This window comes from Vanessa tameamea, chromosome 21, assembly GCF_037043105.1.
Source record: "Vanessa tameamea isolate UH-Manoa-2023 chromosome 21, ilVanTame1 primary haplotype, whole genome shotgun sequence".
Taxonomy (NCBI): domain Eukaryota; kingdom Metazoa; phylum Arthropoda; class Insecta; order Lepidoptera; family Nymphalidae; genus Vanessa; species Vanessa tameamea.
Genome location: NC_087329.1, coordinates 5,833,377 through 5,855,625, shown reverse-complemented (window position 1 = coordinate 5,855,625; position 22,249 = coordinate 5,833,377). Strand labels below are relative to the sequence as shown.

At 34.3% G+C, this 22,249-nt stretch overlaps 1 protein-coding gene across 2 annotated transcripts; it reads right to left on the bottom strand.

The window, feature by feature from the left end:
* Positions 1-247: 247 nt before the first annotated feature.
* Positions 248-20,310, bottom strand: LOC113395486 (fatty acid synthase-like). Of its 2 annotated transcripts, XM_064218267.1 has the most exons (40): positions 20,263-20,310; positions 19,846-19,962; positions 19,464-19,656; positions 18,762-18,882; positions 18,487-18,690; positions 17,781-17,897; positions 17,514-17,692; positions 17,122-17,264; positions 16,584-16,787; positions 13,326-13,512; positions 13,023-13,185; positions 12,607-12,776; positions 11,791-11,942; positions 11,476-11,659; positions 10,856-11,004; positions 9,808-9,989; positions 9,598-9,717; positions 8,996-9,105; positions 8,722-8,912; positions 8,449-8,618; positions 8,081-8,338; positions 7,778-7,895; positions 7,446-7,694; positions 6,809-7,240; positions 6,587-6,736; positions 6,402-6,517; positions 6,166-6,319; positions 5,908-6,079; positions 5,718-5,830; positions 5,353-5,517; positions 5,089-5,261; positions 4,870-5,019; positions 4,571-4,780; positions 3,875-3,983; positions 3,094-3,253; positions 2,726-2,891; positions 2,139-2,289; positions 1,102-1,275; positions 924-1,029; positions 248-834 (listed from the first exon to the last, which is right to left on the bottom strand). In XM_064218267.1, the coding sequence occupies exons 2-40, from the start codon at positions 19,960-19,962 to the stop codon at positions 254-256; spliced, it is 6,963 nt and encodes a 2,320-aa protein (XP_064074337.1). In that variant the 5' UTR covers positions 20,263-20,310; the 3' UTR covers positions 248-253. The 2 variants fall into 2 exon arrangements, with proteins under 2 accessions (XP_064074337.1, XP_064074338.1); XM_064218268.1 differs by lacking the exon at positions 20,263-20,310 and having other exon boundaries at positions 19,846-19,969.
* Between the last annotated feature and the right edge of the window lie 1,939 nt (positions 20,311-22,249).

Here is a 22,249-nt window from a genome sequence, read left to right as displayed (position 1 = left end):
ATAAATGGAAATATCCTATTTATAAGTTAAAAAATTATCACAACAAAAAAATATTATATTTTACATAATTATTTATTAAAAATATAACCAAATATACCAAATATACTCAAATAACAAAATATACGCAGTGCACTGCATGTGAAAAAAAAACAAAGGTACTATAAATATGACTAATTAATTATACATTGAAACAAAGTGTAAGCAAATCAATATAAATATTTATTAATAATTTACACTCGCTTTAAGAAAATATTTAAATATCGGTAAAAGAAGTTCTATTTACGAGGTAGCTTTCACAAAGATTTACCTTCTCGAATTCCTTGAGAATATCTTTATCGAGATGACGATTAATGATCGCAGCGCATTGTGGATCTTTCGTAAGATATGAAAATGGAACATGTAAATCATATTCAATAACTGGAATTTTAGAATAACTTTGCAAAGATGAATCTGTTGATGTTTGATGATCACCAGCTGATTTTGAACGCATTGATACCAGCTGGGACTGAATAGCTCGCGGTTCAGCGCTATAGCCACGCAACTGTACCACTCGTGAATATGTCGTTTCAATTAGCTCACGAGTAAATTGATTTGAATAACCAACTCGACCTCGAAAGTTTTTCACGCAACACTCAACTCTTTCTTGCCACGTCATGGCATTGCTTAATAAACAATCCAATTGTTTCGTATCAGCGCCAGTCATCAAAGTAAACATGTGTTTAATTACGGCAACTTGTAATGCTTCGTCAGTGTCATACTCCTGTAGTTTCTTATTGATTATTTCGCAAATTTCATCCGGTGATCCTCCAATGCAGAAAACTGTACCATTCCATCCTAAAAATGTATTTATTAGAACATATTCATACGGCTGTATACTGTATACACGTGTCATAAATTTAAAGAGAAAATTATTTTTTATTAACCTCTCTCTTCCAATAAGGCAGCCATTTTCAAAGCTATGAATACACCGTTTTCGTAGCCTAGCAGATAAAATTTTTTATTCAGCTCCATTGCTTTTTTAGGCATTATCTAAAAAAAATAGTTTTATAATTAGTATTTATTAATTTAAAAAATTTAAATAAGTTTTAAATTTTAACAGACCTCAACCAATCTTTGAGCTGTTTCGCAGAAAGTCTCAGTTTTTTCTAAACCTGGCTGTAACAATAGAACTGGAAGCTTAAGCCGCTCACAGATGTTGCGGAACTTTTTATAATGTCCCTCGATGCCAGGTACCATACAGAGATACGTCTGATTAAGGTTAAATTCATCAGATGTCTGTAATTTAAAAATGTGTTTGTAGAACTAACCAAAATAATATTTCTTCAAGATTTGCAATTCTAAATTAACTAAACGCACAAATAAATATAATTGTAATATACGAATAACCAATAGGAAGTTGTCGTTAGTATATAAAATAATATATACTGGTTATAATCGTTATAATCATTGTATGTGTCCAAGAAGTAAGGATAAGTTTATAACGCCAAGTTTCCGACTCCGCAAAGTCCATAAATCATTCTTGGGGCAAGATATCCGTTTCTATAATAAAATTCCGCAGACATTTTTAACTTTGCCGTTTCATAGATTTAAGTAATTTGTAAAAAATACATTGGTAAAGAAGGCATATTATTCGATACAAGATTATATAGATGATAAAAATCGTGGAGTTAATGCTTGTTGACTTCCAGACAGGAGACATAACATACATATATAATTGTATTTAACTAATATGACTGTATTTTTAAATGTTGAAAAAGAGTAACTTCTGAGTTTCTTGCCGGTTCTTCTCGGTAGAATCTACATTTCGAACCGGTGGTAACTTTACTTTAAATAGTTTGTTAAATGATGATTTAAAAGTGCTTGTAAAAGCCTACTTGAATAAAATATATTTTGATTTTGATTTGGTTATAGGTCATAACTATGCACGTCATATAATGCATACTAATTAACAAAATTGACAATTGATTCTATTAAATCAATCAATAATTTAATGATATATAGGCTGCCACGGATGTTCGATTCTAATTCCTGGACTTACTGTCGTCAATAGCAGTCACACAAATCCTAGTTTGAATGATAAATAGGAATATTAGTAATACTAAAAAAGGGCCGTTGTTGTTTTTAAAAAATAACCGTACCATTGCTGCATTTCTAGTTAGTGATGGCATAAATATCATTTTATTTGTAGCTTGTAGCTCATCTTTATCTACGTATGAGAAGAACGTCCACATTCCTTGCGTTTCTTCGTAATGTATCTTTGATAATACTCCTTTTTCGATGTCGATCAATCTAAAAACGTGACAATATACAAACTATATTTATAACTATCTTAGAGGCAAATCGAACAGTTCGTAATTGTTGATATTATTAATACAAAACTATGATTTTATTTATGTTTGTAATATAAATAAAAAATGATAATTAAATTGACAGATGTTAATAATGTCTTCAGAAATCCACACCAGATACATATTAAAATATCTTGAGATAATAAACGACATATTTTAAAGCGTGTAAAAACATTTTATTTGATTATTATTCAATTATATCGACTGTAATTTTGCTACAGTTCTAATTGGCATTTAGTTTTCTTTCTCTCAAACGTTGAGTTACTTGAGTTACTTGATTGATATTAAGGGCTAAAGACATAGGTGAACACATATCATCATCTCGACATACTTTTAGTCCTAAATACTTAGATTTTACTATGGAAATAATTACTTACTCCTGAACAGTTATACTCAAAATATTATCTCGAGAGCGAGATATATTATAATGATCACGTAAACAAGCTTGTATAGAATCCAACATTGATAAATCTATACCCAAATCTTTCAGTGTCATAGAAAGATTAATATCCTTTAGATTGATTCTGTTGCCTTTACTAACATCTGGAATAAAAAAATTAAAATAAAATTTGTTTGCGTTTAAATTACACAATTTGTCGTAACGGCTTCATTAACGGCTAATAGTAAATACTTTATCAAAATTCGTTAAACGGTTTAAAAGAAGATAACAAAGATACAGGCACACAGAAAGCATTATTTATACCATTTACAGCTACAGATTATAGATGAAAGATATATAATTTACCGGATATAGAAAATATACGTTCCAAAATCGACGTTTTTTTATCTGACCATGTAAGAGCGACCCCAGATAATTGGGGAGTAGTCAATGTACACTCCAGAGCATCAATCGCATTTTGTATTGTTATCAGATCCTTCTGTTCAGATCTTAAAGGATCATTGATCTGTAAATCAAAAGTATGCTTAAAAATGTTTAAAAGGATAAGCATTTTTCCATCAGCTACATTAATCACTCATTTTTGCAGTTAAACGAAAATTAAAAAACATTACTGCCCCAATGATTCTAACGATAACCCAAATATTCATAACTGTTCAAGCATTTAAAGTTATGTTTTAATAAACAATTTCACATACATCTGCACAAACCCTAAAAACATTGCACACATATTCTAGGCAGTCGTGTAAAAATATAGCTTTAATTAAGAAAATCTGTATTCTTTTGGAATGAAGTTATTTTGATATGAAGTAATCGTCACGTAAGGATAAAGCGTTATGCCCCTTCCAAGACGACCTTTTACTCCCTTCCTCTTTCCTCTTTGTCTCTTTCTATTTTATACGGTTTGTCATGATATTATTTAAACCTATTTTAAATGTCTTAATTAACATGGAATTTATAATAACAATTTTGTAATTGTCATTTAATTATTCTCAAACTTTGTTAATTTATTTTATTGTGTCTGTTATATAACAATATATAGCGAACGCAACTTCGTTCCAACCAAGAGCCACATCTCTTTTTTGTTTTTTTTTTTTCTAGAGCAATTATAGTAAAATCTATAACTTACGCCTTTTAGCTTTGGTAATTTGATAATAGTCGGTATTTCATCGTTCTGAAGTTCAAAATCACACCTTTTATCTTCATTCTTGTCGTCAACTCTTATTATTGCAGAATACCTAAAAAAATATTAAACGTTGAAAGATTTTGTGAACCTCGATTACTTACAAATGAAATATATTCATAAAACTGACAAACAGTTGCATTCGAGAATTTGTAGGCGAATATTTGATCCTCCTATCCTATGAATAGATTCTTATATTCCGTAATTGTTTATCGAGTGACTATCGAGGAATATTTGAAATGGAAAATTACATTATTTATATTCTAAATTTAAATAGTTTATTATAAATTGCTTTTGTTCGTGTATGATCTGTAATATGTTTACATTCGTTATCGGAATTCGAACATCGAGTCGCGCTCCAAACACGCTTATTTTTTTTTTATTCTTCGCAGGCAAAGCCTTCTCGGGCAATCGAGTAATAGAACATGTAATAGAACTCATATCTGAAAAATCCCTGACTTCAATTAATAACGAATGTTACAAGATCACAACATATCAATGTTTTTATAATATTAAAATAGTGCCCTCAGCTCACCCCTAATAAGGAGTCTTACTCATCCGTATAATATATACTTAAATATATTACATATGTACATCGTCAAAGTACATAAATAGTTAAATATTACAAATCAAATGACTCACTTTAAGTAGGGATTAAATTTCTGTTTCATTAATGTTAGCCGTTTCAATACATTCTCCATTTTAACAGCGTAATTGCCGTCAATGGCGATTAAATATATTCCTTCAATAGGTCCAAAGGTGCTAATCTTATCAAGCAATTCACGAGCATTATCTGCATTCAAAACATCTTCGTAGTATATATGTACATTCACACCCATCTTTTCCCAAGACCTTAAAAAGTGCATAAATAAAGATCATATCAAAAAGTCACATTTTTAATATGTACCAGGTTCCAAAAATAACTTCCATTCAATCAATACCTTGCTTTAAACTCTAGTATATTCGAAGGATTTTTCCACTGTAAAAATAGTTTCTTAGCTCCACGGCTAATAAGTCTTTCAATTAGATGTATTCCAAAAATGTCATCATCAGACACCACCAAATGGTTTAATTCAGATGAACATTTCAATCTACAATATAAAGAAGAATATAGAAAATAACAAAAAGTAAAAAAATAAAAAAATCGGGTATAAAGGTACCTGGTTTGTACAATAGGTGATATTTGTTTTAGATTCAGCAAAACTCGTCCACGATGACGGTTACCAGCTAGAAGACGAAGGGCTTGAGGTGCGTCATGTGCTCCGTATATAACGCGGGATAGAGGCCGTACGTAGCCTCGCGCTATACCCTCACTCACAAGAAGTTGCAAACGCTGAAACATTTACAAGTCTCAATGTTGTGTTCATTTTTACATATGGTACGATATGGTATTTAAAACTGATTTAAGAAAGTTTAAAAGATACCTTAATATCTTCTATATTCCCTGATGAAAATATTGAAGTTATATCGACGGTGGCAAAACCCCTACTGAAGGTCATGAAGGCCATTCCAAGGTTATAATCTTCTTGATCTTGTAGTAAAGTTGTATCAATAGTGATTCCAGACGGTCCACAGCACTTTAAAGTGTTCTAAAAATATTATATTCATAAATATTTCCTCAGATACTTATTAATATTTAAAATTTTACACATATAAAGAAAAGTCACCCTTGAAATACAATTCGTCCAATTTTTTTAAATATTTCATATTACTACAGTACCTTTCGAATATCAATATATAATAAGTTTAACTAATTACATGATAATTTTTATATAGAGATAAATCTTACACTTCTTAGTTCTCCTTTAACATTAGATATTATGATGTCACAGCCTTGTCCCTTTGTGATTTTTAGCACCATATCACTAAAGCTGCCATTACGTGAATTTCCAATATGATCATCTGAAATTACCATTGTAAAACGTTGGTACATAAGATTGAAACATTGTATGTAGTTTACATTTTGATAAAAAATATACCTTTAAGTTCGGGAAACAATTTCCGAAGAAAATATTTTTTGCTCATAGTACTGACAGTAGTGAAAACTTCACAACCATGCGCCAAAGCAATAGATATTACTGCCTGACCTAAAGCCCCAGTTCCACCATGGACAAGAATGCGCATTCCAGAATATAAATGACTCTTTATGCACTGCGACAGAAAAAACTAAATCAGTAAACTAAACTAATTTTATATAAATCGAATAAAATTATATTTATAACTACAAAATCACATACCAAACAATATAACGCAAGGCAGTAGGCCAAAGGCACAGTCGCTGCGTCTTCCAAACTCCAGTATTCTGGCACTGGCCACAACAAATTTGGATTAACTTGAATTTTCGTACTAACAGCGCCATTCTCCACTAAGCCCATTACACGAGAACCAGTTCTGAAATTAGTAGATTCAATGTAATTTTATTTTATTATACGCATTTTTTCAATATAACACAAAAAACATACATATTTATTACCTTTCAACAATTCCACTAAATTCCATCCCACAGACATTTTGATTTTCTTGTTTTGTAGTTTTAATAATACCGTGATTTTTTTTTGCGTCTACAATACTTAAGCCAGCGTAATGCACCTGAAATCATTTTTTTAAAAGAAATTTCGAAAAACAGTCTTTTTTTAGCTTTTATGTAGCAACACTTACCATGACATTGATACCCGAACCAGTAGGTTCTGGAACCTCTACCCAATTTAGAGAATTCGTGTCAACCACACTCATATGCTCTAAGCTCATGCCTCCTTCAATGGTTGAAGTTTGAGGGATTGATAGACAATATTCTCCGCCCATGACATCCTGTAATTGCATGTTATATATAAACTTCAGTTACAACTATTAAAAAATATGTCACTTAATATTTGTACTTACATCAACTACAACACTAAAAGCAAGGTCTGGACAGCATAGACGCCTACTCTCGAATTGATTAGACGTTTTATTAATCATTATCATGGAAATATTTTTATTTGTTTTTTTTCTATAATCTTTAACAATATTTTTTAACGACGGTAAAGGAGGGTAACAAGACAACACTAACAAATTTTGATTATCAGGCATAGTGTTAATCGTAGAGAAAAGCATTGGCAGATCTGATTGAGAATTAACTGAAATTGCGCTTTTTTCCCTAGAATCCGAAGATGGTCTCCAGCGTATAAGTTCCAAGCGATTATTTCCTGTGCTGTGAGCACATACAACACCGTAAAGCAATGATGGTCGTGGAATTGAATGTAAATTAGCGTTATCTTCTTTGTTAATTATAAATGTATTAATATTGAGCATGCTGTAAAGAGATCGGCAAAGCTGAAAATAAATAAAAAATTATAATTAGAGCGATCTGGAAAAGAAAGATCATCACACGATACTCTTAGTTGATTATCGTCCTAAACCATTTATAAGGCTATATCTTGGTTAATAATGTATAATGGTTAAGGACTCTGTTAAAATCCCATGTTAAATAAAGTTAAATAAAAGACATACAACAACAACAACAAGTCATCATACTCACATCGTTATCTATAGATAAGTTTTCTACTAAGACAAGATCAACGTTTTGTAAGGACGTATCGCTTAGAATTTTATTTCTACTGACAGTTCGAAGTTTAATTTTTTTCTCTACAAATCTGCGAACGACTGCACTGAATCTTGAACCTGTTAAATTTTCTTTATGGCTATTACTTATCTTTGTTATATTTATTATATCTTTATTTGTGTTTTCAGCCACCTCTTGAAGGTAAATATCAAGCACCGTAGTCTCCTATAAAATAACCGTAATGAGTTTTAGTACCTAATATCATTATTCATCAAACAGTTTTCAACACCAAATAATATTTGACCTACATCAGTAGTCGTAGTAGAGAAGTGTGGTATAAATTTCAAAGTTTTCATTGTATCAATGACGTCATTTGTTCTAGATAAGTCTTGGAGTTGGACATTTTGCAAAAATACTCCACCACATCTAGAAAAAATATTTAGATTATTAGTGCTATTAACATTACACAACTTATATTTTATTAGAAAATGCATAGTATCTCACATATAAAAATTACCTAATTTAATTATTATTACTCAATAGTTATTATAAATGCCTAAAGTTATTTAGTTAAACCTACCGGAAATAAAAATGTAATTGATTGTACATACCTTGTCGAATTATTAAATATATCGAGGTGTGCAGTCATAATTGTTGAACCGCTTTCCATTGCACCATTACTACTAACGTGATCATTGACATTAATTACAATATTTTTAATAAACTTTATTTGAGATGTAGTATTGCGTGCTTCACTTAAGAAATTCAGTTGTAACAATCCGTCAATGAATGTGTCCCAACTGTCTCGCCATAATATCTTCGCCTTTGTTATTGACGTATTTGCACAATGGATACTTCGGAAATCACCACTACAAAAAAAAAGAAGATTTTTAAAATGTATGGTTGGTTGTATCCGTACATTGACAAAAGCATCCATGAGTGACTTAAAATACTTTAAATAAGTAAACCGAATACTGACAAGTAATTGTAATCCCTTATGTAGAGTAGATTATAAATATCTTCAGCATTAAGACAATACAGACTTGGTTCATTTTCAGTTGAGCCAGTATCATTCCTGTTTGACTGTGAGTTATTTTCACTAAACTCTTTAATGAAACCACTGATTACATCAGTTTTACCATCCGTAACCTTTAAAAAAATTGAATTTTATGGATCGTATCGCATATATTTATTATATCAATTTATTTATTTAATATATATATATTCAAGATTAAATTACAAAATATAATACCTCAAATTTTCCACTGCCCCGGTGTAATGTTACATTCAATTGAAATTCGCTTTCATCGTTCAAAATAGGCTGCGAATGGAATCTAACATCATTGAACTGTACCGATATTTTTTTCCTTTCCAGACCGAAAGACATCACCATTGTATCCCATACAGCCACAAGAGCACTTGCAAATGGATAAACATTCTTTTCTATAAAAAATATTGAAGTTATTATTGTTAATGATGTATGTCTATTATAATATACTAGCTCACAAATCTAGACCTCTTTATACCTCTTATCACATGTCCTCTTAAGTAACTATGATCGTCATCGTGCACAGATATAACAAAATTGCAACTAGCTGCCACTCTCATATTGTCAGCCACGTACAATAACACTGGCCTAAAAACAAATATTTAACAATACAACCAAGAATCAAATAGATAATGATACAAATTCATCAAATCTTTTAAAGCATTATTAGCTTTTGCAAAAGTCTAATATTGATCACCTTTGCTATTATACATTTGAATTCTATAAAGCACTAGTTTTGGATTCAGTGGTGTTATGAACATAATATTTTCAAACCAACCGATCGTAGTACAAAATTCAGTACGACTTTCTTCTTCTTTCTTCTATCTTTTCTTAAAGTTTTCTAATACCTTGTAGAAGGTTCTTATGAAATGAAATATTAAATATATGCGCAGAGAATTAGTACTTTCCAGAAAATTTATGAACGTTATGCCGTATTTGTCATTTACACGGGCATAATTTTTATAAAAGATCTTAGAGGATCCCTATGTGGTTCGAATAGAATTACATTTTGTGGCGTAAATACATAGTTTTAGAGTCACATATACTTATATTTGTGAAGTGTTCATTTGAGATGCTCACCATTTTTCATCATGTATCCAATCCACTAAATGAGAGAGCATCGGTGTTCCAGTCGAAACGGGAAAATTGATTTTTGGATAAAGCGTTTTAATAACCGGATTAAACCCAGCCATATATAGTCTGAAAGAAGACAGATTTTTTACTCAAAAAAAATAAATTACATAATTAACTAGAACAGCTCAATAAAGAAATAGCCATCGATATACTTACTCGCCGATGGCTTTCAACAAATAGCTGACACCATCTGAATTTCCACGTTGGGTCAGTGATAAGCTCAAGCAAGTCGGCAAAGATCGTTTAAGTATAGCCTGTAACAGGCCGTGTGGTGCTATTTCTAGAAGGACGGCATTGGGAGGTATAAGCTTAGATGCCTCCTCAAAAAGCACAGGTCTCTGAGAAAAGTAACAATTATAATGCAATAAAATTTGTTATACCTATTAATACAGTAATATTCATATGTTATATAATGCCCATACTTTACTTTAACATAGATTTAATTTACCTATCTAAACTATACTTCAATTATCAAAACAATGCCCCTTCGCATCGTCTTTACGCTTAGATCTTTGAAACTACGCAACAGATTTTAATGCGGTTTTCAACAATAAACAGAGTGATTCAAGAGGAATGTTTATTAATGTATCCTATGTGCAAATTATAGAAAAGAAAAGCTGAGAATTTAAACTTTCCTAGCCGGAAAGAAAAACAAGAATAAGTTGTATATGGAACAGTGATGTACCCATATGACTGATAGCTAGTAAAATATAAATTATATATATATGTATGCAAACGCAAGCAACGGAAGGTTAACATATTAAAGCATTATAAACTTTATTTATTTATTGAATGCTTAAATACGACATGTACATGACTACTTTTTACAATAACGCGTAATCACTCCAATGATAGTTAACGCAAAATACTAGGCTTATTTAAGTGACGTACCTATGTAAAGGTAAACTTATCGTGTATATTTATTCATCTCTTTTTTTAAATTGACATTTTTTTGCAATAACTGTAGCGATTTTTCGCATAGATCCCAATATGGACCCTCCACATGTATCGCATCGACACAATCCCTCAACCTCTCCTATCCGAGCCAGAGACGACCATCGCAGTTTTTTTGGGGAGTAAGAATCCCACATAACTCGGTTACACTCTGTCCCCAGGTACCTCTCTGAAGGTTTCCAATGCAACTATATGGTCATAAGCCTTAAAAAGTACGTATAACTTATAATAATGACAAAAATATAATTACTAGAAGATTGTTTGTATGATATTCCGCCGAAGAGTACATTGCAGATGGATCATTCCACTGATATTGTGGTACTGATGTAGAAACCCACCGCTCAGAACGACGCTTCGGTTTTTTAATAACCTTATTTAAAAGCTCCAATAAACCATGTCCTTAAACATGTAAGATTAAATTACGTTAATATAGTTTATTATATTGCAAATAACTGTTAGGAATTTAACAATTAGTAAAAACTCATAACTAGTTATTTGTGTATAAATCACATTAATTATAGTTATGTTAGAGGTATCTGCCGGAGTAATCTATTAATTATATCATTAGTAGTTACACAAGGCAATATTGTAATACTACTATAATAAAACCAAAACCCAAGTAAATCGTCATTTAAAATTAATTACAATTTGTTATATTATACATTTTCACAAACTCTCAAATTTGATGGATTTTACTTTACGTAGTTTGTTCGTCTGATAAATATGCTACTCAAATGAAACGCTATCATCCATAATATAATCAGAAAGTAAATGAAAGTAGTTTAATTATAGTGCGAAAATGTATTCATTTAATATGACATAAGAAAAAGTGACTTAACTTAATAATTTAAAACTTTAACGGTAATTTACCTGCTTCAGCTATGTATCTTGAATGATAAGCAATATTAGAGCAAGCCACTTCCTTAGCGAAGATATTCTTAGAAGTTAATTGGGATACGAATTCCTTCATTATATTAGTTGGTCCAGAAATAGTGCACGACGTAGAACTATTATGACAAGCTACCTCAATTTCAGGAGGAAGCAATTTAATTATCTAAAATATAAAAAATACAATAAAAAAATTCTGGTAGTAAATGTAAGGCTGCGTATCCGCAAGCCCGTCTATTTAGGTACCACTTATCACATATTCTACAGCCAAACAGCAAAACTTAGAATCATACATACCTCTTGATAGCCCATGCCAACTGCAGCCATTGATCCGACAATAAACGGAGTCTGAATAGAAACGAGACCTCGACTGTACGCAACCAAAATCATTTCCTCAGCGGTGAAACATCCGTCTGCGTATGCGCATCCTAATTCGCCTACACTGTGCCCTGCAAATTTTAATGATAAACTTTCCTCATGATATTGGGTAAAAAGGAGCAATTTTTAAAACCAAATCTTATATATTAATAGCGTAAGCCGACTTTTGTCCCAGTGATTATGGGGCGATAGCTGCACATAAAAAAATCGGTTATGGTCTCATTTTGAAGAGCTGCAGCCGTAGAATTGCAAAAAATTAAAGAGGATTCTTGATTTCAATTACTTAATTGTTAGAATTTAACAAAGAATTCATTTTATAGAGCGGAATAAAGTTACTGGCCGGTTAAAAAACGGTACTACGGCTGTATAAGAAAAAATTAATTAAAAACGTAAACAAAATCAAAGTAAATTGTTATCGACAATCTAAGTAAATTGTTATTTAAATGAAATCTTGTTCTTGTTGATTTATTCTTCTTCAAAAAACTACAGAACACAGGAAGCCTTCGATCATCAGCAGGAAATAAAAAGGCTGCTTTTTTTACCTTTATTTGTAAAGCATGCATAGGTGAACTTCTCTTTGTGAGTGCAAAATTGAGAGACTATAAGAGTTTAATTATTCATCATTACCACTATCATTAGATCGCCTTTAGAAAAGTTTTTTGAAGTCATCGATGTGTATAAGCAAGGACGTTTAGAGGCTTGAAGCTTAAAATGTATTCTCTTTATTCTACTCACCTATAACCTTGTCTGGAACGATTTCTAGTTTTTTGAGTATATCGGTAAGCCCTATCTGTATTGCGGCATTACCAACAAACGAGTTTAAAATGTTGTCAAAGGTTTTTGGATCAGGTGACGTAATAATTCTAATGATGTCCACACCCTTTGGCTCCAAAACTGCATGACAACTATAAATAACATATTAATAATTTAAACTCGTAGCTTTTCAACTAACTTCGAACTCACACTTAACTTTTTTTGTTTGCATTTTTGTACTAAGTGTACGCACACGGCAATGTATAGGACCTCTTTGATTATAATTACTAAATTTAAACAAATGTGGCAAATAACACAAATGGCAATAAAATATTATGCATTGTACTTATAGCTTGTGAAAATATAGATACTATAATCGATAGAAAATGTAATATTACCGTTGAATTGCAGCAGCAAATGTTGGTATCTTCATTAGCTCTGTTCCCATGCCCACCCACTGAGAACCCATACCACTGTACACAAACCATAGCGGTCGTGTTGCGCCGTCGAAATTGCCTTTTCTTTCGCATAAACTTATCGTCTCATTATTTTCATTAGTGGCTGTAGAATTGGAAATTAGCTTTTTAAAAACTATACCAAATTCACTTCCTTGATCATTTAAATTTGACTGAGATCAACGTGATATTATTTTTCGATAATTTTTAATATTTTAATTGCTACACTTAATCATTTTCTCATACCTAAAATAGTAAATCCTCGACCGAGATGAGCTGATATTCTGTTTTCATGGATGTTATGAAGTAATGCTAGCTCTTCGGGATCTATCGGACGAGTTAGCAAATCATCCAAAATAATTTGCACTGAACTTTCTTGACGTCCAGTGACAGTTACTAAATGAGGAATAGCGGTCTTGTAACGGTTGAGGTCCTTTGAATAAAAAATGATTTAATAAAACTAAGTCGATTATAAATTGTGTCCCCAATTTTTTTTTTTTTATATTATAGGTGGCAAACGAGCAGGAGGCTCACCTGATGGAAAGTGACTACCAATGCCCATGGACATCTGCAACACCGGGGGGCTTGCAGGTGCGTTGCCGGCCTTTCAGGAAGGAGTACGCTCTTTTCCTGAAGGTTCCCAAATCGTATCAGTTCGGAAAAACCGCCGGCGAAAGCTGGTTCCACAGAGTAGTTGTGCGAGGTAGAAAATGTCTTAAAAATCGCGCTGTTGTGGATTTTCGGACATCTAGGTGGTGCGGGTGATATTTGGAATTTTGACGAGATGTCCGAAGATGAAATTCAGCAGCCGGGATTAATCCGAACAATTCCTCGGAACATTCCCCGTGAAAAATTCTGTAGAAGATGCAGAGCGAACCAACATCTCTACGCAAAGCCAAAGGATCAAGCAGATCGAAAAGGGCTTGATCGTCGTTAATTCGGGCCGCTCTACGTTGGATACGGTCAAATGGTAGGAGCTTGTACTGGGGAGCACCCGCCCAGAGGTGAGAGCAGTACTCCATGTGAGACCGAATTTGCGCCTTGTACTGAACGAGGCTCAAAATATCGACGCCAATTATTCCAATACTAGCTGTGGTGGCTAACGGAATGTTCTCAAATCGTGGAGATACGACAAATGGTGTTTTTTTAGCAGTTAACACGCAAACTTGCGTCTTTTTGGGGTTGAAATGGACTAGGTTTAGCCCCAGTTCGAGGCTTTGCTTAACGGAGACTCGATTTCAGAGACAAGTTATCCCGAGAAATATTAGCACGGCCGGTGTATGAGGTGTCCACGGTGCTGTCGTCTGCATAACAGTGAATGTTACTGATTTGCAACAAGTCATTGATATGCAAAAGAAACAGAGTGAATGATAGAACGCAGCCTTGTGGAACACCAACATTGACGAATTTTAAGTCAGAGCATTAACCGTCGACAACGACTTTGATGCTCCGATCTGCCAAAAAACTGGTAATCCAATTACATAATTTTCCGGGAAGCCCGTAGGAAGGAAGCTTCGAAAAAAGCACTTTATGCCACACGCAATCGAAGGCCTTCGCTATGTCCAGACTGCCTGCTAATGGGGGAGGCCCCTTGCTCTCAACTGCTTCCGCCCATTTATGAGTCAGGTAAACTAGAAGATCACCGGCTGAGCGACCCCGACGGAAACCGTATTGGCGGTCGCTAATCAGCTGGTACTCCTCTAGGTACCGCAGGAGCTGGCAGTTAATAATGGACTCCATTACCTTGGAGAACAAGGAGGTGATGGCTATAGGCCTATAATTAGACGGGTCTGAGCGGTTGCCCTTTTTAGGGATCGGATGCACCAAAGCAGTCTTCCAGGAGTTCGGGACGACGCCGAATGCATAGGATTGCCGGAAAAGACGCGTTAAGACCGGCGCCAACTCGGGAGCACAAGCCCGTAGCACGATTGGAGGGATGCCATCGGGTCCACTCGACTTATGAATATCCAAGGAAAGAAGTGCTTTACGATCTGTACTTTGCCGGAATTTAACCTCCGGCATCGTGGTATATCACACCGCGGGATTGTTGGTGGTGACTTTCCTTGGTCATCCAGAGTCGAGTTCGCCGCGAAAAGAGAGCTTAAAAGATCTGCTTTCTCCTTCGCGGTATGGGCCAATGACTCGCCGTCCCTGTGCAAAGATGGAAAAGAGGGCTGACAGAAATTCCCTAAGACAGCTTTAGCGAGAGACCAGAACGCACATGTTCCTGAAGGGATGCGCCCCAGTCTCTCGCCAATTCTGCCAATGTACTCCGTCTTCGCCTTAGCAATCACGTTTTTGAAGGACCTAGAGGCAGAGTTATATTCCTTTCTGAATGCGCTGGTATTTATATCACGAGACGCCGATGCGTTAGCCCAGTCTTGGTAGCGGTCCCATTTTCGGCGTGAAGCCGTTTTGCAGAAACGACCAAACCAGGGCTGGGAATTGCCACCGATGGGGACCGCAGAATACAGAATGAACAGTACCACATCGGCGACAGAGTTAGCAACAACGCTCGGATCATCCGGCGAGAAACAAATCTGCCCCCATGGGTAGGATGCAAAGAAGGACCGCATCCCATCCCAATCTGCTGACTTGTAGTGCCACACTCGGTGGCAGCCCACGAAACGAGGTCGTGAGTACCGCACAACCGGCACTATACTCCGGACGAGACAGTGGTCCGACGAGTCAGCAGAAGGTCCAACAGGGAAGGTGTATGATCCTCCACGTCTGGTATTCGCGTTGGCGAGGTGACTAGTTGTATCAAATCATATGCTAAAGCGAAGTCAAGAACAGATCTATCGGCACAATCGGTAGTGCGCGAGCCAAGCCATGGTGGGCATTAAAATCGCCAAGAATTACGATCTCTGCGGATGGGATCTGCTGCAGCACGGAATCTGTAGCCATTTGGACGTGCTCAACCAGTCGGTCGGTTTCGGCATTACCGCTATGGGACCTATAAAGGCACGCGTAGATTCGCGGATGTTCGTCGCAGTCTACACGTAGCCAGATAATCGATAGGTCCTGCCCTTCAAGGCTGCCGAGGCGTCGAGAGCAGATATCATCTCTGACGTAAACGCACACCCCAGCTCGTGGTACAAAGGAATGTTCCAATTTGTACCCGGGGTAAGAGAGAAAAGTCGTATCGGAAGGAGAGGATATCTGGGTCTCGGTAAGAAAGAGCAAGGCCGGCTTCGCCGTCTCAAGGTGAAAGTGAACGGCGTTCAAGTTGGAGTTGAGCCCCCTTATGTAGCAGAAGTCCATAGTGAGGGTGGTAGGAGTTGCCTTATGATGCCTGCTCCGCTTGCCCTGTACAGTGGCGAGCGCAAAATTGCCCCCCACCCCCCCGCCAGAATTCGGAGGGCAGGCTGGGCATCCCTGCTTAGGTGGTGTACGTCCTGAGCATGGATGCCCAGAGAGGGATTCTCCACCGCAATCGCGTATGGTACCCTCCTGGGGTAAATATTTCCAATTCAGTATTTAATGATGTCTTCTTTTTATTACCTTCTGTATATTGTGTCCTTTTAACAAGACGTGAGCATTAACTCCGGTATAAGAATAACTATTAATAGCGGCATAAGAAGTGTTCATCGGGCGATGCTCAGTGACTATTTGTATACGTCCTTCTTTAATTGCAGTAACGTCCTGCCTTGGAGTATCACAGTGTAGATTTGATGCCACTTTGCCAGTGTTGTAAGCGAGCAAAACCTATAATTATTGAAATTATACAAATAAAATGCATATTTTTTATATAAATGATTTCCAAAGTGACAAAAGACATTACACAAGAATATAATTAATTATGACAAAAATAAAAAAATATGTCAAGATTATGATAAATAATAAAACATCAAACAAAAGAATTAAAAAAAGATGACTGTCGGCTATTCAATTAGTATCCAGTGATGAGAGATTTAGAATTGCGATTCATTGGGGAATTGCGTGATATACATAACATAATGAACGGGTATGATTATTACAGTAGCTGTTTTTAGTTTTCTTTGTTCAAGCCTTAATGTAAATAATTCTTATATAAAAAAACCTTAGTGATAGCAGCCATTCCTGTCGCGCTCTCCGAATAACCAACATTAGACGTTACACTTCCAACGAAAAGTGGATCATCTCTTTCCTTGCAGAACACCTCACCTAGTGCGTCAAGTTCGGCTTTGTCAGCATCCGGTATACCTAGTAATAATAAAATACGAATACGTTACAACATTTTTATATATTTTTTGCATTTTATTTGTGCCGAGAGGGCACAGATTATTTTGCCAATGTCACGTGCGATAGAGAAGACACGACGGAGATTGAACGGTATTGAACGGTTACAGCAATTTAAGGTCTCAATTTAAATGACAATCAGACAATCTGACGCACCAGAAATTAAATGATCATTCGATGCTGTTTATTTGATAGTTGTTTTATAGTACTTACCAGAGCCAAAAGCTTCAACGTATTTTACAGCTTGGGGTGGAACGTTTGCTTCATCGTAAAATTTATTCAGAAAATTAATTGTATCAGTTGGATTACGGTAAAATCCATATTTAGGACCTTTGTCTCCTTTAGCTAAAGACGTGAAATGAGATTCCACATGTACTACTTCTGCATATACTCTGAAATATTGTATGTATAACTTTAATAATATTACTATATAAATAAATCATAGTGTGAATATCGTGTTTGATAAAAAAAATATACTACCTGAGGGCATCCTTAGCTCTCTGAAGAAAAAGAACACCGATGGCTTCAGATTTTACACATCCATTGGCTTTAGCATCAAAAGATCTCACTTTGCCATCTGGACTTAATAGACCGGCTCTGAAAAAAAAATTATATATTCTTCAATCAGGCTTTTCTCACTTTTGAATCATATTGATTCTGAGATTTTATCACAATGTCATAATGTAAATGAGTTTTAGAGAATAACTGACTAGAAAAATAAATTTTTCGTATTAGTAAATGTCAAACATAAATTATAATTCTTTTTTTATATATAATGTCACAACTATAATATTTGTTATAACAGAAGTAATAACTTAAAATTATCTAAGTTGAACTATTTAATATTGAATTTTTTTTACTTGAGAAAATCTCAGTTAATGACTTTAATTTTATGTATATTAATATGATAATGTAAGAAAATGTTATTTATTAATTAAATATTTTATTGATTATCAAATATATTTCTCTTAATTACAATTCTTGAAAATGTACATTAAAATTTTGTGTATGCACATGATTAGTATCATTATTGTAGGCATAAGAGAAAGGGAAGCCAGACAGACCGGCGCCGTAACGCGTTACGTAACGAAGCGATTTACCCTCCCTAATTCATAAGAAGTTATCACTTCAAAAAAACATTTTTTTTAAATGATCTTTACCGTAATCAAATTAAATAAACATTTACCTATTGTAATGTACAATAGACTGTGGATGTAAGCAAAGACTCGAAACAGCAACTAGAGCTGCCTCACAGTCACCGCGGAGTATTGCTTGGTGTCCCGCTTCTAATGCTGCAAACGTGCTGCAACAGGCTTGATCGATAGATAGTGATGGACCGTTTGCATTCAACCAGTAGGAAATACGATTCGCAAACATACTCCTGTTACATCTGGAAGTTAATAAATTAGATGATAACTGTGTTTTTTGTCTGTATAAAGGTAATTCTGATAAAATGTATACCCGATAATAAACAATCCATTCCTTGAATCTTTATTGAAAAATAAAGTCTTATCATTTTCAGTGAAGCCACATCCAAGATAAACACCAGTTTTCATTCCACTGAGTTGTTGCGGATTTACACCTAAAAAATCAAACATAAAAACTAGTACTGTATGTATGTTTTTTGTTAATAAACATTTTTTGTTTTTGTTTTGTTTGTTTTGTAAATATGGGCAGTTATCACTGCCCACCATTAATTCTAATCCCAAACAACGTGTTTCAGTTTGAAGGGTAAGTGAGAGAGTGTATTTATACGCACGAGGAATATCTAAGATGTTTACCCCTAGTTACAGTTGCATTGACAGGGTAAGAAAGTCATTATATTCGTTACAGTGCCAATATATATGTATGTATGTGTAGACTTCATTTAATCTATACATATAATAACATTGGAGTGTCTGTTTATAATATTAAAATACCCGCTTATTTACTAAATGCATATGTATACACGGTACATATACCAGATTTTTTTTTTACAATTTTTGTCTGTCTGTCTGTTTGTTCCGACTAATCTCTGACCGATTTTGATGGGACTTTCACTGGCAGATAGCATGGCATATGATGTAATAAGGAATAACTTAGGCTACAACAATATATTTTTTGTTAAATTCAAACGCGCACGAAGTCGCGAGCACAGCTAGTATCTAGTTTTAAGCATCTTACCTGCGTCATAAATAGCCTGACATGCTTGCTCTAAAATTTTTCGGGACATTGGGTCCATCCGTTGACTGAGATGATAATGCACCTTAAAGAACTGAGCATCAAATAGATTCAGCTCAGGCACTTTTCCAATATACGATATGATTTCGGGATGTTCATATTTCCAGCGACAGTTTTCAGACGATATCGGATACTCCTAAGTTGATAAACAAATTAAACAGTTTCATTTGTTTTATAATATTTATCTTGTAAGTTATGATCTAAGAGCATGTATTTGTAGTGAGCGTTCGTGTTACTTTAATGCGGTACCGGAAATAGTCACAGAAACCTTCGATGATAATTTAGACATTTTAGCAAACATTAAAATAATTCTCATTTTACAAACCTTATTGTAAAGGATACTGGATAATTCTTTCACGTTGCGACATCCTGCAAAAAGACCAGCGACCCCAGATATGACAATCTTTTTTCTCTCGTCCGGTTTTCTCTCAAACGATGGCATCTTCAATTGTTTTGAATATTGTTGTTATTTGATTTTCAACTGTGAAGGTTTATGCACCAATTTATATAAAATTAACAACCAACAATATTATTTTTAATATTTGTAAGTATTTGGGAAAAGATCTCAGGTCTAAAATACAGAGTACTATTTATTAATGGTTCTTATTTAAAAAAACTTCTTTAACATTACATATGTAATTAAGTAATTGCACTCAGCAATTAGAAAAGCAATAGACACTTATACTTTACAAACAATAAAATTTATTTAATTAAACAAATAGTTCTGTAAAAGAAAATTCACCTCAAGAGCGTTTTGTATTGTTTATTCCTTGATCAACTACGATAAAATAAATTTCATAAGTGATTTTATATTTTATTTGAACACGTGTAATTATATACCGCACTTCAATTAGTATTTATAAATGATAAAAAACAATTTACTTGACCTTTTTTATGTTACATTTTATTTATTATTTTTTATTAGCGGTTTAAAGACAGTACGACTATTTTTAAACCGCTACTTCGTTCAGGAAATACTATTTTCCTTAAAAAAAAAATTCAAAATAGTTTTAAGTATTATGAAAGTTGCTTGACTGCCTCACTGCCTCGTTGGTATATTAAGCCGCGGGACCGAGGTCCTGGTTTTAAATCCTACGTCGGTAATAAAACGCAATTGGGTTTTTCTGTTCAAAAATTCTTAAGCACTGCCCGAAATATTAATGTTGGAAGTGTGTACATTTCCTTCTTCGAAAACTGCTTCCGAAAGCGCGCAGAACTAACGGTTCTACGCTATGGTCGAACTCTTTCTGGTCGGGTTTGATTTGCCTTTGTGTTTGCGCAAATGCACTATGTCCAACGTAGATACCTAGTCTCTCTTGAGAATCACCACCGCGTCTGGAATCAGTCTATCACCAATCATGCTAATCATTAATGCTAATCATCAAAATACAGTACTTTTAAACAGTTTACTAAATGATTTTTTTATTAACAGTAGTTAATGGACTTGGCTCATTAATTTCGGTAACCTTCATTTAAGAAACAACATTCATTTTTTGCTATTATTAAATGCTTAAAGGAGTCATTGTTTTTTTTTCAGCGTGAAGTCACAAGTACACCGGAATACCCACTAAAAAAACAGCGGTACCCTATCCGTCTCTTCGGCGGACGAACCGGGATCGCTTTAAAAACACAACACAAGACAATAACAATCTTAAAAACCACAGAATACGATCCTGAAATATTAAAAAGTTATAGTAACATTTAATCTATTAAATAAAACTGTTAAAGGATAAACGCATCAAAATAGAGTATCACGATATGTTCATTTTCAAAATTTTACGTGAGACCAACATAGATGAAGATTACTTGCACACACTAATCTGAGCGCATTTAAGTTCACCTGATAGTACCTATCAAATAATTACTATAGTAAGATTGGAATTCGTATGTTTGTATGTTTTTACCTAGTTAATATTATACTTTGAGTATTTAAATTTAACTCAAATGATCATAGTTATTAAGCTATCTTAGCGGTCATCGTAACTAGCCCAGTTACGATGACCGCTAAGATAATCTAAAATATATTTACATAAATGTGACGTCAATATAGATTTTTTAAGGACATTATTTGTGTTGAACCTCGTCCGATATTTAACCACGGTGGCTAATTTCAAGCACTATTTATTTCCTCATGCATAATCCGGCAGGAGGGCAATCAGAGACAACTGGATGGACAACGTGCATAGAACTAACGGCTCCACGTCTAGTCCGTATTACCGAAAATTTGTTAACAGAAAATTTGCCTAATTGATTGAATTGATTGACCCCGGATTTGAAGCTGTAGTTTAATCATATGAATGAAAATAGGTTTAATATCGATGGTTACTAATGTCGTCCTGACCGATCTAGACCACCAGCCAACTACGCAGGACATGTGCACAACTACAGAGGCACTCTCTATTTACATATTCCGATGGAACGGCAAGTCCGCTCTATTGGTAAGAGTTCAAGCGCAGTATCAACGGCTTTCCGTACTTTCCGAGGCACAAGTGTATACACATTTCCAACATCCAGACTCCGGACTGTTACTGAGATTTTTTTTAACAGAAATACCCAATAACTTGCATCGGCCTGTCCAAGCAATATAGTCTCTATAGACCAAAGAGGCAGTCGATGGTCACTGACCCTGAATTTTGCCTATATAGAAAAATTATAATAAAAAAAACTATATTTAAATTACATATAAAATATTAGTCTTGCTGGATTATTTACGCATTGTATGCAAAATA